The 17,927-nt window shown below is 39.5% G+C and overlaps 2 protein-coding genes across 4 annotated transcripts in view; both read left to right on the top strand.

The window, feature by feature from the left end:
- Positions 1-976: 976 nt before the first annotated feature.
- Positions 977-12,842, top strand: FN3K (fructosamine 3 kinase). Of its 3 annotated transcripts, XM_083805771.1 has the most exons (8): positions 977-1,030; positions 2,824-2,884; positions 5,095-5,276; positions 6,335-6,486; positions 7,700-7,791; positions 8,981-9,063; positions 9,937-10,059; positions 10,804-12,842. In XM_083805771.1, exons 3-8 carry the CDS (start codon positions 5,136-5,138, stop codon positions 11,140-11,142), a joined length of 930 nt encoding a protein of 309 aa, XP_083661897.1. In that variant the 5' UTR covers positions 977-1,030; positions 2,824-2,884; positions 5,095-5,135; the 3' UTR covers positions 11,143-12,842. The 3 variants fall into 3 exon arrangements, with proteins under 3 accessions (XP_083661897.1, XP_083661896.1, XP_083661898.1); XM_083805770.1 differs by lacking the exons at positions 977-1,030; positions 2,824-2,884 and adding an exon at positions 2,920-4,993; XM_083805772.1 differs by lacking the exons at positions 977-1,030; positions 2,824-2,884 and having other exon boundaries at positions 5,079-5,223.
- A 967-nt stretch (positions 12,843-13,809) lies between these two features.
- TBCD (tubulin folding cofactor D) overlaps positions 13,810-17,927 on the top strand; it is a 126,963-nt gene continuing 122,845 nt past the window's right edge. The window contains exons 1-4 of the mRNA XM_083805757.1: positions 13,810-14,053; positions 14,228-14,431; positions 17,394-17,444; positions 17,651-17,748. Of these exons, the coding sequence (XP_083661883.1) occupies positions 13,825-14,053; positions 14,228-14,431; positions 17,394-17,444; positions 17,651-17,748 (582 nt within the window). The 5' untranslated portion in view covers positions 13,810-13,824. The remainder of the gene's footprint in view (positions 14,054-14,227; positions 14,432-17,393; positions 17,445-17,650; positions 17,749-17,927) is intronic.

The following is a 17,927-nucleotide window of genomic DNA, read 5'->3' as shown; positions in this document are numbered from 1 at the left end:
TCCCTAGCTTGTTAGAGAGTTATGGTCGAAGTGGCTGATGGGAGCACAGTCATAGATTTTAATCAGGAGCAGTGTGTCATTGGAGAGAACATACAACATGCAGATAGGATCTAATGATACTATGCCTTCAAACTTTGTGTGTTTTGCCAGCTCTTTGGGTACTGTTGATGAAATGTTTTGTGTCCATATCCGTACACCTTTCACACAAATTTAACACAACTTAGTGCAACTAGTTGAGAAAATGTAGTTAGCAGTCAGTCTGATTAGATCCCTTAACAGATCATTTCTATATGTCTTCATAGGTTGGGTATTAAGAAAAAAAAAATCTTACCAGAAATAGTGGTCAGGCATTGGAACAGGTTGCCCAGGGAAGCCGTGGAGTCACTGTCCCTGGGGGTGTTTAAGGAAAGGGTAGATGTGGTACTTAAGGACATGGTTTAGTGGGCAATATTGGCAGTAGGTGGACGATAGGACTAGATGATCTTGGAGGTCTTTTCCAACCTTAATGATTCTAGGATAATAAAGTTAGAAGTTATTTAACAAAGTTACTCTGTTTACAAATCTTCAACAAATCACGTTTATTTTGCTTAAATACTTGTTATCACTGGAAGATGAAAAGTAATAATGAATGTGGATTTTCTGTCAGTCGTGGGCTAAAGTGATAAATACTAAGTCTTCAAAGATCGCCTTTTCCCAGTAGAAGAGGTACAAAATATTTTTGTGATTGAAGGAAAATTGAGTTGTATGCAAGTTATGTACATAGAAACAGTTGTGTTTAGAGTTCTAGGGATAGTAGGCTAATTTTTTTTAAATTGTTTCGTGCAACATCTAAAAATGATAGATGTGTAAGGAGGAATGCGAATGGGATGTAATAGCAAGTTATACCATGGATGCCTTAGTTTTGAGTTCTAATACACAGCAGTTTAGAAGATAAAGAAGAAGTTTATTTAGAAGATAAAGAAGAGGATGAGATCTTCTGAAAGCAGGCTGCTAGTGAACCCTAAAGAAGAAACCGCTGCAGTTCTGTAAGGTAACTTTTTAAAATTATGTATTATATAGCTCTTTTCCACTCTTACAATTCTCTTTGATCATTTTGTTGTGCTTTGCGTTCCAGGCATGTCTTTGTTAATTATCTTACTCTCTCTAGTTTAAAGTTGATGTGTCCTGCTTTTTCTTCTGATGTATTCGTTCCTCTTGGCTCCCTCCACACATTCTGAATGTGGCAAGCCATGTTTCCTTTTACCCATATTCTCATTTCATGTTTTCTAGTTCTGTGTCATAATTTTGCTCGCTTTCCATACTTATTTGGACAAGGAAAAAGGGATAAAAGAACCACTTATTTTTATTTATTTTTTTAGCATGCAGTGTACATATACTTCTGTATTGTAGGAACATCTTGAGAGTGTTTTATAACTTAAGTCCCTTCTCAGGATGGATCACATCTGGTAAGGAACACCAGAATCAATGAATTATTATTGTTGTTTTTTAAAATAATTATTTTCAACGCGCTCTTCAATGAAATCTCAAAGAATTCACTGGAGTTTCCCAAGGGATGGCTGATATTGTATACTGAACTACTACAACTACTGAACTACAATTGCCTGTGCAATTGTATTGAAAATCAGATCTACAGGATTAAAGGAGCTCTGAATAATTTGTCCTTTCATAGTTCTTCACTGAGCAACTGTAACTTTTATCAAAAGAAGGGAGGTTTTTATGATGGGAAGTCTTTTCTAGTTCTTGGCTTACACAGTTTTATATAGCTGCTTTGTTTTCCTGTGATTCTTTTGATGCCCTTCTCCCAGTGGAGAAGTAAACAATCTTTTCCTTGGTATGCATGGGAATATCTGTCTTATGTATAACCTGAGGTCTATTGGAAAACAGATGTTAGAAGCAGAACAAAACAAGAAGAGTAGGGCAAGTAAACAATTACAAACCCCACTACAGCATGATCCTGAGGAGGGCTCTCAAGCTCGGAGCCCAGCAGCACTCAGGCGTTGAGTCCTCTGCAGCCCCTCACCAGTTCCCCGCTCCCTTGCGATGCATTTGATGCAGTCGGTGTCTTCCTGCGGGCCCTGGCCGTGGTGCTGAATGGGCTGTGCGGCCAGGATTCGTGGAGGTCCGCTGGGTGTTTTCAGACTGGTCCTTCAAGCCCGTATGCGATGCTTATGAACCGTTTCACTTCCTGTTTGAAATGATGTTTGAAGCTGCTTAGCTGGGAACTCCTGATGAATTTTTTGCCGTGAGGGTGGTGAGGCACTGGAACAGGCTTCCCAGAGAGGCTGTGGATGTCCCATCCCTGGCAGTGCCCAAGGCCAGGGTGGATGGGGCTTTGAGCAACCTGGGCTGGTGGGAGGTGTCCTGACCATGGCAGGGGGTTGGAACTGGATTCTATGAAACAGCGTGAACAGAAACGTTAGGAAACTAGGCAATTCACCTTGTTAAATATTGATCCAGAATGGAAGCAAACAGAAATCTGGCCTATCTCTTGGCTACTCTCTATATGTGATGCAATATATTTGGATTAAACCAGTCCTTTTCCTGGTTTAAACAAAAGTGAAATATCAGAGTGTTCGGAGGGGTGTTATAGACACCTATTGACATCTTCACTGGAAATTGTAGAAGAGATCTGTAGTGGACTGGACTGCAAAAATTTGGGCTTCAGTAGTAACGTTGTGGATGAACACTCATTGTCCTTGTTCCCCCCTCCCCTTCTCCCCCCCCCCCCCCGTTCTTAACAAGTAAATTGAAGAATGTGAAGAAAAAATAAGTTCTTTGCTTCTTGTCTATTTTGTTGCCAAAATACTTCACTCCTTTCCCCAGGTGCTCAGTTGCAACCTATGGCATGATTCCTTTTCAGCAGTTGGAGACCATTGGCCTAAAGGTAGGGCACTCTTTAGGGCATTGTATATCTTGAAATCCAAATTGCTTTGCATTTTCACTGTCTAGTCATATGATCTAACTGCCTCAAACTGCTCAAGATCACAACCGTAATCAAGTTGCTTTGAGTGCAAGTGCACGTGTTTACTGTGATTTAACTTTGTCTCTACCTCACCCCAACACCACTTTCTGTAGGTCTTTTGTCGGTAATCTATTTGACAGCTAGTATGTGAGAGATGTGAACGGTATAAAATGTATATATATATGGACTTCGTAGAAGGATTGCTAGAAGAGTCAATACTTATTTTAAACGTATAATGGAAAGGTCCAGCTAAGGTAACCTGGAACGTGGCTTTTCACCACTTCAGAGTACTTCTCTGTATTTAAATCAGTGTTTCTGACTCCAGTCATGAGCTGCATTTTTCCAGCTTGTGCTGTTAATTTATAAGCAGCCTTCTGCTCACATAAATCTGGATGTTAGAAAAGTTTCTTCGTAGCCAGTCTGTAACTTTGAGAACCTAAACGCCTTTCAATGCTAAGTACACGCCTCCCATGAATCTCCAGTCTGCTCTAGAGTATCTGCGTATCTACCAGGGCCTCCCTCTGTGCTTTAGCTCCCAGTGTGCCCTAGAGGCTTTGAGGACCTTCCAGTGTAAGCTAGTACCCCTAGGAGAACTCACAGGGCTCTCCAGTGAGCTCTAGCACTCCCTAGAAACTCCCTAGAGTACTCTAGAGACCTCCAAGGGTCCCCAGTGCCCTTTAGTATCCCCTGCAGGCATCCTATGGCCTCACAGTGCACCCTAGAATCTTCCAGGGCCTCCCTCTGTGGTCTGGCACACCCTGAAAGCCTCCCAGTTCCCCCTGTTGTGCTCTGATGCCAACTGGAGAGCTTTCAGGGCTGTCCAGCTCACTCTAGGGTTTACTAGGGACCTCCCAGGGCCCCCCAGAGCGCTGCTCTGTGTACCACAATGAGCTATGCTCTGGTTTTGCTTGAGAAATAACTTACTATACCCATCTTCTGCCCCACGTAGGGTTATAACCAGTTGTGAGTGTAGTGAGAAGTCTACCTAAATGAAATGAGTATTTGTCCAGTAATCATTCCTTTCGTCTGACCCAAGTAGCTTGTACAAACAAATTCAAACAAGTAGTAGCGGAAAGAGAAATGCGGTGTATCAGTGGTAACGATCCAGAAAGTCCCTGCAGGGATGGTAGGCATACATGCTCCAAGTAGGAACAAGAACTGCCAGAAAGTGACATGTGAAGATTTGATCATAGCTGTGTAACCGTGGGCATTATCTTATCCATGCATTATTTGAACAAATACTGTAGGGTCTGGGTTACAAGATGTTGTACTGAGGGTTTCTGTGCCTTTTGTCAATATTAAGTGATTAACTCAAGTACAACCAAAGCATCTTCCTGGGTGTTACAGAATATGAAATGAGATTAAAATGTGAAATTACTTCTTAAAAATGACATTAAATCAGAAGAAGCATGTAGGAAAAGTAACTGTCCCAAATTAATTTACCAGTTTGAATTTTACTATGAATTTTCACTTGATAGTGTCCAGAAATGATCACCTTAGTGTCTCACTGATTTGAGGGAACTTTCAGACAGTAAAAAGCTCTTGTTTCTTGCCAGAGAGTGCATTGTGTCCTGAGACAGAAAGCGTTCTAAACATCTTAGTGATGACAACAGAACTTCTGTCTATGCAACGTAACTACAAGCAGAGAAAAAATAAAATATCCTCCCTGTATTTGTGTTGGCTGCCTTACAGTCATCAGCATGATTTAATTGCGTCCTGATGGACTACAACTTTGTTTTTCATACCTTAAAGAACCGCAATAGCGCAACAAATGTGCACGGATTGTATTGTTGCATTTAGTCTCCCTCTAGTGGATTGCTTGCAAAATTACCTCTTTACCAAAGCAAACACAGAGCTTAAAAAAGAAAAACGGCTTCAAACTACAAATACCAGCAGCTCTCAGCACAGTTGAGAAAGGACCCAGGACACACCTCTCAGTCTTATTCTCACAAATATTTATTTCTTGTCTAGCTATAAAAGCCAATGTGAAACTAAGCATTTTGAAACATTATCTCTGGATTTACTTGGGAGGTGCTATTTTGTTATTATTATTTATTTGGTGGGTGGCCCTTTCTACCTCATAGCAGAGTGACAGAGAAAGAAGGACCCAGACCTTTAATCTTGTTTTGCAGTGCAGTTAGCAGAAGGCAGCTGCAGCAGCCTGGAAATTACCATGGAAGAGATCCTGAAAAGAGAATTGAAAACTTCGGTTCTGAAAGCCTTTGGAAGCTCGGGAGGAGGATACATTAGCCAAGGCCAAGGTTATGAAACAGACAGTGGAAGAGTATTTGTTAAAATCAACCATAAGCCACAGGTTAATGCTAGTAGATATTTAACTGTTAATATTATTGCATGTTGAGAGCTTTTTCTTTTCAATGTGGATGATTGTTGATGATTTTGAGTTCTGTTTTTTTCTGGCTTACTTGTAATTATTCCAGCTTTCCTTTCAGTTTTCTTTTAAAAGCTGTAGTCTATTTTACATCAAATATTAATGTAGTGGCTTTGGTTAATGCAAAATGAGGTGTAATGCTATATGATAACCCTCAACAACAGGACTCAGTCTTGCTATATGTAAACAAGGGGCTGAATACAGAGCTGTAATTGTACTGCTTAGTCTAGAAAAGCCTAAAGCTGAATTTGCATTCACTGCTTTCCTTTTCATCTTCTATTTGTGAGAATAGAATAGTGGTAGTGAGGGAGGAAACAAAGGGTGCCAGTGCTAAAACTCTGTTTGTTTGTTTTAAGGTAGAGGTTTCAAACTTCCTCTTTGTCCTTTGGGTTTCTAGCAGTAGGATTCTTGCAATATTTCACGCCAAGCTCTTGGCTTTTCTATTACTAAATTAATACAGTACTCAACTGTCTCTTGCACACAGGACATCAGAATTTTGCCTTATTAACAACAAAAAAAAAGCATCCTAAAACTGCTGTGAGGAACAGCACCTTCACTTCAGAAATGCTGAGTACAGGCCTAATTTCTGTGCTTTTATTTCTGTCTGGTGGACATTGACCTGCATGGAGAGGAGAACCAGTTTAAGGATTCAGACTTTTACTTCATTTAGTAGCGGCCACCTGTAATTTTGAAAGAGGAGGTCTTGGGTTTTATCTGTAAAGATCCTTTAACACCTGAGTGATTGATCTCCATAAGCAACTAGGAGTTCCAGGTGAAATATTACATATCCTACTACCCTGGAACAAATTTGGGAAATATAAAAATAATATTTGAATTAAGGTACTTGAGTCTCCCTGTGTGGATTGAAAGCTACATTCTTTTATCAAGACTAATTAAGTCTTTGTAAACAGCGCTGTTTTTTTCCAAAGTACTTGTTCCAGATGTCTGTAGTTTAGCCTCAGGATATTCTTATTCCTTAACAGGCTAGAAAAATGTTTGAAGGGGAGATGGCAAGTTTGGAATCAATTCAGAAAACCAATATTGTGAGAGTGCCTCAGCCTATTAAAGTAATTGACCTTCCTGGAGGAGGAGCAATGTTTGTCATGGAGTACCTAAAGATGAAGCACCTCAACAAGTACGTTTGTTCATCTTGTTCTCTTTACTGTGTCTTTGCGATATTTTTCTTATGCTTGATCAGAAATCTTCCCGAGAAGAACCTCACTGTTCTCAGAGATACAGCATGTTATCTGTCAAGATCCACATTTCTGTGCATGTATACATATTTTATATATGTATATATAAATATTTATATATATTTTTGTATACATATATATATATATATATATATATATAAATATATGTATATTTGTGTGTGTGTGCACTCCCACCCCATGCTTTGCTCTTTCCTGGCCCTCTGCCTGGAACAAAAATGACACACTTCGCCACTCTAGCACCAGGTATGCTGCCTGGTTGGCCAGTCTATCTGCACGTGCTGCAGTGCTACTAAAGTGAATGTGAGAATGGCCAAGTATAGTCCTTCTTTCCCTGGTGAAGTAGATAATGTATTAATTCCACTTTATCAGTCACCCAACCTGAACATGGAATTAGGCTTTCAAGAGTCATCCCCTTGTTCCGCTGCTCTAAGGGAACTTAATAATACCTATGTCTCCTCTGGCAGTTGTTTGTCAAACCAATCTATTTTTACTGGAAGGGCAACAGTATATCCACAGCCTCCGCAGTCCATTCCAATCCATCCCACCTGTTCCTAGGAGAGGTTTTCTGATGTCTAACCTAAGTTGTCCTTGCTGAAATTTTAAACCTGTTATTTCTTTTCTACACATTCTGGGCATGGAGAAGCAATTTGTTTCCTTTCATGCAGCTCCTGTTTAGATACCTGTGCAGCATTTTAACTAGTTTTTGTTCATTTTTTTCTTCTACGGTAAGTAACCTCAATTCAATCCTGCTTGTGGCTTTTTTTTTTTTTAATTTTGCCATGCTTATTGCTGTCCAACTGGTCTGTGTGAGACCCCAGAGTAGATACCATGTACTACTCTATGCTTTTTTATGTGGAATTGACAAGGGGGATTACTTGATGGCTTGCACTCTATGCTCTTGTTTATGCAGCCTTGTGTTTTGTTTACTTTTTATTGCAAGAACATTGATTTATATTCATTTTTATTATGTTATAACCCATATAATCAGAGTCACTGTTTAGCCATTTGCTCCCTGTTACGTACTTGTGAAGTTGATTATTTCTGGCAAATTTAGAACTTTCAACCACACTATGCTAGTATTGGTCATATTGAATTGAACTCCTTCCAGTTTTGTTTTGTTCTTTGTTTCTATAGATACTCTTCAAAGCTTGGAAAGCAGATAGCAGAGCTTCATCTTTATAACCAGTCACTCAGAGACAAGTTGAGAAAGGAGGGAAACACAGTTGGTAGAGTATAAATATAATGTACTAAAACAAAAAATGAAACCATTAATTTGTCTGTGGTATAATACTGCTTTATTATAATTTTAATGGTTACAGTCAATACTGGGGCACTGTTTCATGAGATATACTTCCTGTCCCTATGCCATACTTCTCAAATGTGGAGATCATATACAGGAGCCATAATTACTATTGTAAATTTTAAATATAAAGTCTTTATCCTTCACAAAACTAAATTAACATATCTTTAATTCTTTATCTTGCATATGTTTTGTGTATAAAATTATGCTGATACTGAAATTTAGTATGAAATAATATTTGATAGCTTTCAGCATTTCTTAAGTCAAACTGAAGATTTAGAGAAATGTCTTTCTCAGCATTAGTTAAACCTTTCAGCCTCATGTACAATCACTGTGTTAAAATGTTCTTGACCTTAGACTTTTTTTTTACTGTTGGTTCAGACAATTAACTTTTACAAAATATGGTCCTAGTTATTAATTTCCATTTAAAGAAGTTTAAAGGAGATTATATTTTTGAACTCAAATATGTGGCAAAACGGACAATTGCTGCTCCTTGAAGACAACTATAATTCAGAAGTGTAAGGTCATGATCTGGTTTCTATTGACTTCCATGAAATGATTTCCATCATTCGTTGAAAATTGGATTAGGATACAAATGAAAAAAATAGGAAACCATACAAAGAATTCTTATTTTACAGTTGCTAGTATTAAAATATGAACCACCAGTACGTAGCTGCATGTTTCCCACAATTTCAGGGATATACAGAGTTTGACTCTTAGTGGTGTACATATTATATTTTGTTGTGTGGTTGACTTTTTGTTTGTTTGGGCTAGATTACTGGCAGGTCACAAATGTGTGGATCAAAAATAAGACATGTTGAATGACGTCCAAGAATTGGAAAGGTGGATTGAAAATCTGATCTGGACTGTTCTTGAATGTGCAGCTCATTTTATCCCCCCAAAAGTCCCTAATTGTGACATTTGCATTTAGAACCTTCAAGCTTAAGATAGTTCCTTTCATTTTTAGAGAATGTTATGACAGTGAAATAAGTGTAACTTATAAGTTTCCATACTTAAAATTACTTCTTATGACTATTATCTGCAATTCAGTTCTGTGTTTGCAAGCATGACTATGTAAGAATCTCAAGATTCCTTGTGTTTATTGTGTTTCTTAGGTAAAGGAGCCAGTCGCTCTGAGTTTCAGTATGTGGATAAGTTTGGATTCCATGTAGCCACTTGCTGTGGTTACATACCACAGGTATGTTGCACATTTCTGAAAGCTAATGTATTCTTAGAGTTCTGTTAACTCCTTATACAAAGGCTTGGTTTGTTGGCCGTCAGCTTTATGATAACAGTTCTTTCACAGTTTCATTTTGATCTGATGGTGAAGCAAATATGATGGCTCTTCAATGTGTGTAGCTTGCTACCATGCATGTAGCAAGTAGGACGGATTGAATAAGAATTTGAAATTATTTGGTGGTTCTTTAACTTGGTGATACTTAACATAATAAGTATCCCCTTACAAACCATGTCTTTGTTTCGGGTTTTCTAACCCCCTGCTATATGGATTTCAAATAATTACATCCACTGTTCTTAGAGGGCCTCATCACATAAGACATCGGAACTGTCTCTGAGATAAATCAGTTATGTGCTGGCTCTGCACATGATTGAGTTTCATTCTGCTGCTTAACTGAATGAGTGTTCTATATTTCATACACTTTGTGAAGTACAGCTTTTTCCCAAATTGGAAACACATTACCTAATAAAAATTAAACCATCCGTTTGCATTTTCCAGAAAGAATTTGGAATATAATATGGAACAACTGAAATGGACCCATCAGAAACTGTACCTCTAAAACACATTACAAAAATTTCAGTGAATGAAAATAGACAGAACCTCAACTTATATCTCATGTTAAAGACAGCCCCACTAGGCATGGAATAGAGCGTGACTTCATACTCAGCAATTAACTAAACGTTTAACAGCATTCTAATTAGCATGTCTAATAGTAACATTGTCTAGGCCATTTGATGTGTCAGCATCAAACATCTTAACTTGATATGGATTATTAATATTGACTGTGCATATGTTAACATTGTTTATTATAAACCTCTGCATCATATTTTCTAGGTGAATGAATGGCAGAGTGATTGGCCTTCTTTCTTTATTCGTCACAGACTCCAGGCGCAATTGGATTTGATTGAAAAAGATTATGGAGACAGAGAAGCAAGAGAACTTTGGTCACAGCTAAAAGTAGGAACCATGTCTTAAATACTTTTTTAGAAAGTTAGAAATTATGTACAAGTGGTATTTTGAATATGTTTTATAACAGATTTACATAGCTTTTATTAAACAGCTGTAACTAAATTAGTTTCATGGCATTTAGATAGCTGAAAAGAATTCATGTTGCTCTTCCATTTTTTAATAGACAGTGAAAATAAACCTGCAAGTCAACACTGACATTAATTTCTTTGAATACCTCAAATAAGAATATGTTAAATCCTGTCTAAGAACTTGGTGTTGCAAACTGGGTAAGATTCTGCTGCCCAGGCAGATTTTTTTAATTGGTCCAGGCTCACAGCTGAGACTCTGGTCCTGGTCATACTCTATGCAGTGATTAAGAAACAACCAGGAAGGTATTCCTCTGCAAGTTGCACAGCACAAACGTGTTCCCAGATGTTTCCTGCTGCCCCTTTTGTCACTGACTCCATTTATTTTATGTCTTATGATCTCCCATACTGTTCATCTCTAGAAACAATACATTAATTCCAGATGTTGATAGAGCGTGAATTAAATGAGTTGCTAAGCTGAAGAACACTTATTACTGGCTTGCAGTTTAGGTTTATGCATGTAGCCATCAACTTCAAAATTGCTCCATGAAGACCGAAAACAGGTAGCATTTGAGCAGCTTAGTCTCATATACACTATGCTACTTTGTTTATTTAATATTTTGTTTAAAGTTCTTTAATTGTTGCATATTTGTTCTTGCTCTTTCAGATAAAGATTCCTGAAATGTTCCGTGATGTAGAAATTGTTCCTGCCCTCCTGCATGGGGACATGTGGGCAGGAAATGTGGCTGAGGATGACTCTGGGCCAATTATCTTTGACCCTGCTTCCTTCTATGGCCATTCAGAGTTTGACCTGGCCATTGCTGGAATGTTTGGTGGCTTTAGCAGCTCATTTTTCTCTGCCTATCACAGTGAAATACCCAAAGCTCCAGGATTTGAGAAACGAAATAAATTGTATCAGCTCTTTAATTACATAAACCACTGGAACCATTTTGGGACAGGATACAGAGGGTCTACCCTAAATCTAATGAGAAAACTTTTAAAATAATCAGATTCGTATGAGAAATGCTGACCCAGTCCCTTAAGTAATTAGCAACCCATGCTTATCAGGAGTAATACAAGGTAGAAATCAATGTTGATGCTAAAACACCTGACATATAAAAGGCTCGGAATAATTTTGAGCCTCACTAAATGTTGAGAGTGATTGTGTAATTTTTAACACATACACTGGCTTACTAGCACTGATTCATATCCTGCTGAAGGAAAAGACTGCATTGTTTACGAAGTCTCCCCTAGGTTGGAAAAGTAGCATGACAGTCAGCCCAACCTTACTCTCCATACAGAGTCTCACATCTTAGCTGCTGCATATCCACAGTTGTTTGCATCTTGCCACTCTTGCAGAAGTTCATTATTGACAGTTACTGAGGTAGGAATGTGGTACTGGAAGTAATCACTGGTTTCCTACCTCTCCCCTTTTTTAATCTGTTTTAGTTTTTCCTTCCATCTGTTTCCACCCCTTTTCCCATTTATGTTTGTTTTTGTTCCTTTCCCATGTAAGAGCTATGATCCAAAATTTAAATCAGATTCTGTGAATCTTAAAATGAAAACATTCTCTTTTTGATTTAGAGGTAAACAGGGCCCTTTCGACTGCTTTTTGCAAGCACATATAATAGCATTTCTAATATTTATTTTAATTTAATGTAATTTACTTGCATGCTTTTGTTTTTCTCGCCATATGAGAAGTTCAGTCACAGTGGTATTTCTTAAAAGGGATGTCTCTGGAATTCCTTGGTAATTAACTGTACAGTCAGAAAGTGGATTGTCACCAACAAGTTTGACAATATCATATCGTTTTAATATGATATGTCAATGTGTTGTACTATGATAATAACACCTAAATAACTGTAAAAACAGCAAACAGTAGGAGGGAGGCTTAGTTGTTTTCATGACAAGAAAGTATCTATTTTGCTGCTGTGTTGGTTGGTGTTTGCTGGATTTCAATTTTAGAAAGTAATGTACAGTAGGCAAAGCTAGTCTGTTCTGCCACTGCAGTTTTATTGAACAGTGTCAAATTGGATGGCTTTATACTGTTTTATAGTATTCCTGTTTTATTTTTTTAGAAAACATAGGCAATGAGGATGTGGGGAGAAAACTGTGCAACAAGAACACTGGCATACAATTTGAACTAGAGTACATTAACAAATTCATGTGTTTTTAATGGAAGAAGGTGGTAAAGAAAGTAAATGTAAGTACAGTCCAACATATGTGAATCAGGATATGTGAATGAGAATCAAAGGAACCTATGTCTTTAGGATTCAGAGGGCTGTAATTACTAATACCTAAAATGTTATATTCAGAAATGCTCAAATGTTTAGACTTTCTATCAGCTTTAAATGGCTGTTCTATAAAGAGTTCTTAAAATTATATTTTGTAATTTACACTATTTAAAAATATTTTAGTTCTTTGTAATATAATACAAATAGTTTAATTTTTTGACTTCCTTTGAATTTGGGCTACAATGAATGGGGTTGTAACACTTGATACAATTATAGCAGTGGAGAAGTGGAATAATAGAGTGAGAATACAGTTGAAATTGTAGCTGACAGCTAGAAGATTCAGGTCTGACTAAACAGCAAAGTGCATGAATACTAGTATTAATTTTTGCAAAAATGCAGGTATTGCGTTGCAAAGTACATATGAACTTAAGAATTTTAATTGTCCAATAAAATAATTGCGCTGCAGAAACTAGCTATTTCGTCTCTCTGCCTTTTGTGGTTGTGATGATGAATTTGAGCCTGAAGATGGATATTTGAGTATGAATGGAGGTGCCAGATACTGGACAAGAAGCTACTTGGCCTTATATCCAGACCAGATTTAAATGTTTCTCTGATTTTCCTTTTGTGATCAAGGGAGAGGAGGGACCACCTCTGAGGGTGACTCATCTCCCCCCAAACACCAAGGTCTGATCCTTGGGAGTGCATTTTCTACCACGTGAAAAGATAATCTGAGGTGATTTACTCAATGTCTTACTTTAGACTCTGACTTTAGTTTTCTAGAGCTGGCAACATGCCAAGAGAGAAGTGGAAACGTAGTGCTGCTATCCGGTAAAATATTCAGTGGCAGAGGAAGATGTGTGGTAAAAGATGAGGGGATGGAAACGTGGTACGTCTAGGGGTGAAGTATGGCCAAGCATCTTCCTCAGTGACCTTGCAGGAAAGAATCTGACACAAGACCTAGTAAGTGCTGTGAGGGGCAGCCATTTATTTTCCTTCCCCGTTCTGTAGCTTTCACCATTCCACCTTTGTTTCCAGAATTTTCTGTGATTTAGATTTGACTTGACAAATACCCTGCCTCCCCCAAAAAATTGTACAACTGTTAAGAAACAGAGGTGATGAGGGATAACACTGAACTGGGTGCCTTTCACATGCTATTTTGCAACCTGTGAAAAATGCCTTGAGGCAAATCCCCCTCAATTTTTAGGGCCCCAAGAAAGCTTTGGTGGAGGCAGTGTGGTGCTGAGCCTGTTGAATCATAGAATCCTAGAATCATAAAGGTTGTAAAAGCCCTCCAAGATCATCTGGTCCAACCACCCCACTACCCCCACTGTCACCCACTAAACCATGTCCCCAAGCACCACACCCAACCTTTCCTTAAACACCCCCAGGGACGGTGACTCCAGCACCTCCCCGGGCCCTCCCTTCCCACGCCTGCCCGCTCTTTCTGAGACGAAATGTCTCCCAGCTGTCCAAGCACCACGTCCAAACACCCTGCATTGCCTGTCGGCGCCATCCCCCACAGCCCCCCTTCGGGGCCGGGCCTTCCCTCAGCAGCCCGCCCTTCGCCAGGGGTGGGGCCGCGGAGCCGTCCCTGCGCCTTTCGGCCCGCGCGGCGCCCCGTAGCAGGCAGCCTGCGGCCGGCAGCGCGCGGGGAACGGAGCGGGGAGCGCGGCGGTTGCCAGGGTAACGGGGCGGGGAGGGGGGGTCCCGGGGCCGCCCGCGGCTTGTGAGGGGCGGCCGGGCCGGGCCGGGCCTCGGCTCTGAGGCCGGTGGCGCCTGAGGGCCGGGCGGGGAGCGGAGCGGAGCGGTCGGGGCGGCTTCAGGCCGGGGCAGGCGTAACGCGGCCGCTGCCCCCAGGTGCCGCCGCCATGGCTCTGGGCGAGGCGGACGCGTTGGGCCCCGAGGCGGAGGAGAGCAGGGCCCAGGAGCTGGACGTGATCGCCCGCGGGAACGCCCTGGAGAGCTTCACGGAGAGCCAGGAGGTGCGGGGGCTCGTCGGGGGCCTGGCGGCCGTGTGCGGGGACCGGACGGCTCGGGAAACGGCCGTGGAGAAGTTCATAGGTGAGCACGGCGACCGGGGGCTGCGCGTTATCGTGGCCTTTAAAGGAGGGGTCTTACTAAAAAAAGGACTAAAACATTGATTTTGGTTTAATTATAATACCGAAACTCCTTTCAACAGGTACCTTGGGTTCATTTTTTCCTCACGGTTTTCCAGATGCACACATGTCCTGCTCGCACACACCACTTAAAAGCTGGGCCTTGTATTTAAGAGATCTCAGCCTTGTATTTAAGAGATCTTAGGAGCCCTGTGTAGCCTCCTGTCCAAATGCAGAAAATAATTTAGCAAAAGTTAATGGTCAAAAAATTAGCCAAACTTAATGGTCAAAATACTGTTTCATCATCTGTTTTTGACAAAATAAAACTAGGTAGGCACACAATAAACCTGAAAACCATAAATTTGGAAATCTGATCCTGCAGAAATTATCCTATTGAATGAGCTGACAGTGATCTGTCCAAGGAGGCTAACAGTGAACAGGTAACTGATCAGAGAGAAGTAGCAAGAACATATTTGTGTTGATTGTTCAGTGTCACAGGTGAGATGGCAGAATGTGATGGCATAAGAAAACATGTACTGAAAAGCCTTAGCCGCTGAAAAGCCATCTCTCCTCCAGCTGATCATCCTGCTGTGCCTCTTTCACATCATGTGTGCTGCCTCGGTTTATTTAGACTGTATTTATGGTCTTCCTGCACGCATCTCCACTCTATCACATAATATTTTAGCAGAAAAATTGTATTGCTACCCACTGAAATATTGACATTTGCACTTCTTGGGAACATGTCATTTGAAGGTAGGGGGATGTAGCTGTATTACAGGTATCAGTATCAGAAGTATCATTGTTCACTAAATACAGCATTAACGTGTACTTTAACTGTACTGATACACATCGTACACGTTGCTCAAAACTTAGTTCTAACATTTCATGTCATAGGGAATTGTTTGACCTTTAATAGGCAAAAAATGTCCCAAATACGGTAACAGACTAAATGAGTGGGTTAGAAATTTGAAGGTGAGGAAACATCTTAATCTATGTGCAGATAATGCAATAATAATCAGTTAATGAGCATTTTAATGCAGGTCTCCGAAACACTCACAAGAGCATGTGATGCTTTTTTATGAACTGTTAAGAGCAGAAGTCTGGATTAGGTGGTTTAATTTGCAACAAGTTTTGCAGGAAAACGTAGGAAGATCTTTCCTTGAAATAATAATACTAGAATCACTTTTTTGTGGTTCATCCTTTTCACTGTTTTGATCTGGTGGTTTATTTTAGATTACCAGACTCTGATCTGGGATAACAATTTGACAGGGTAATGAATTGTAGTTAAATTCTACTTCTGCTTTTGAGCGTTGATGGAATTTCTTGTACTCTCTAATACTGTTATTTGTACACAGCTTAAGATATTGTTAATTACAGCAGGGAAAGTAGCGATAATTAGGAGTGCAGGCTTCCCTCTTGATTTAGACAGCGCTATGGAATCCCAATGCAACTGTAGAAGTTAGTGTAAGGAGAGTGTTGGACTGGCTGTGTCATGAAGGTGGTTGTGCAGTGTCATCCAGTGGTCAGCGATATGTCCTGCTGGCGAAGTTGTGTTGCATCTTCAGAGTTTGATGTGACAAGGAGAAAGGGATAGAGAGAAAAATTGTTAGAGAGAAACAAATGCAGGAGAATGAAAGATTAAGAGGATATTTTAGTTTTCTAAGTAAAAGCTATTTTTTGACCAAATATCTAAAATGACCTAGGCAATCACCAGTTGATAACTGGATCATTTAATGATCTCTCTTTGAAGCGTAGCTTTCATTTCTGTGGCTGCATGGCATTGATTCTAGGTATAAATTGAAATACTTTTATTTCTAAAATCTGTGGCAAGTTGTTCTTAGTATTTGCAATATACAATTTCAATTTATCTTTCCTCAAGCCCATTCCCAAAAGGAAGATAAAGTATTACTGGCAGCAGGATGAAGTAATGTGGAAAGTTGAAGAGCACGGGATTTAGGGATGGTAATAGCTACAGTTTGTGTTTGTCCGGGTTAAATTTTGTCAAGACATTTTTGTTCTTTGCTGTATAATTTCCTTTGTTCTATTTCAAAATAAAAAAGCCTAGTTCTGAGAGTTCTGAAGAGCACCTTTCAATGCAAAGTACTATGATGTTTTTTGCTGCTATGGTCAGGAAGCTCAAAACAGAGAGAGAAGAATTTTGCAGTGCTGATGTCCTGTTCCAGGAGTGGAACTATATCCTTAAATATGTTCCAAGCATGGGAAGGAAGATAGCCTTGTGATGAAACCCTGTGTGTCCAGGTAGAATTTCCGTATGACTGTATTAGCTTAGGGTTGGAAGAGTATCTACTACTACACTTCGTGATGTTAAGACATCTTTGTGTGGGTGTTTTAAAAAGAATCAGAAACTTGACATGCTAACAAATAGAGTAGCGTGTAGAAGTAAGTGGGATGTAGTATGTTAATGGAGAAGATGTGAACAGCAAGCACAAATGTGTAAAGCAGCATTCAGGTTGCTGACTGGGTTGGAATGCGGTGTAAAGCTGGTTTGTCTGCAGCAGCTATGGTCTGTTCTGGTTTAATGTCCTCTGTTTGCAGAGTTCCATCAGAAGCTGGTAAGTTGTTGGCAAAGGAGAACCACAAAGAGCTCTGCAGTGAGGGGTAACAGCAGACTGAGTGCTGGCATGTTTCATTTAACGGTGAGATTTGTCCACAGTAATTTGAGAGATTCCTGGAAGAGAGTTTTTGATGAATTTTAGGTAGATGATGGTATGACAGACAGCCTCTATTTTTACAATAACTTGTTGTCTTCTTGCTTTTTGACCTCACTTAAAGGTGTGGCAGTAGTTAGCGCAAGGATATTGAAATTTTAAACTAAAACTGTCTAGAATCAAGGGTGTATCTCACAATTGATGGCTGTAAGGGCCTTTCATTTGAACAGTTGGTCACAGATACCTTTTCCTTTTCAGTTATAATGGACAAGTACCAGGAGCAGCCTCACTTGTTGGATTGCCACTTAGGTAGGAACGTCATCTTGCATATAATACTTTTTTGTGTATGTACTTGAAACTCTCGTAAACTAGAAAGTTCATATTTGCATTACATGTTTGTTGTGGTTGATAGCAGATATATTATATGACGATCATCTCCCTTTTTATTATTAGAAGTATGAGAAATTGTAAGCTAACTGTTTTGTTCTCACTTTCTTTTTCTCTCCTTTCATTAGAATGGATGATGAATTTGTTGCTGGATATAATACGGGATAGCGCATCTCCTTCCGAGCTATTTCATCTGGCTTTTAAATTTCTTTACATCATTACAAAGGTACAAAACCCCAAAAACAAATGTAACATTCTGTAACTGAAAGTATGTAGGTTTCCAATATTTAAATTGCAGTGTGAAAGATTAGTTTTTTTTCATTCTTTTTTTTCCCTCATAATTTTCATGATACCTTATTCTATTCAATGATCCAGAGTAGTAAAAAGCAAGGTCAGAATGAAAAA

The sequence above is a fragment of the Anser anser genome (genome assembly GCF_964211835.1).
Source record: "Anser anser genome assembly, chromosome: 19".
Lineage (NCBI taxonomy): Eukaryota > Metazoa > Chordata > Aves > Anseriformes > Anatidae > Anser > Anser anser.
The sequence above is the reverse complement of the archived record's forward strand: the minus strand, read 5'-3'. Positions and strand labels throughout refer to the sequence as shown.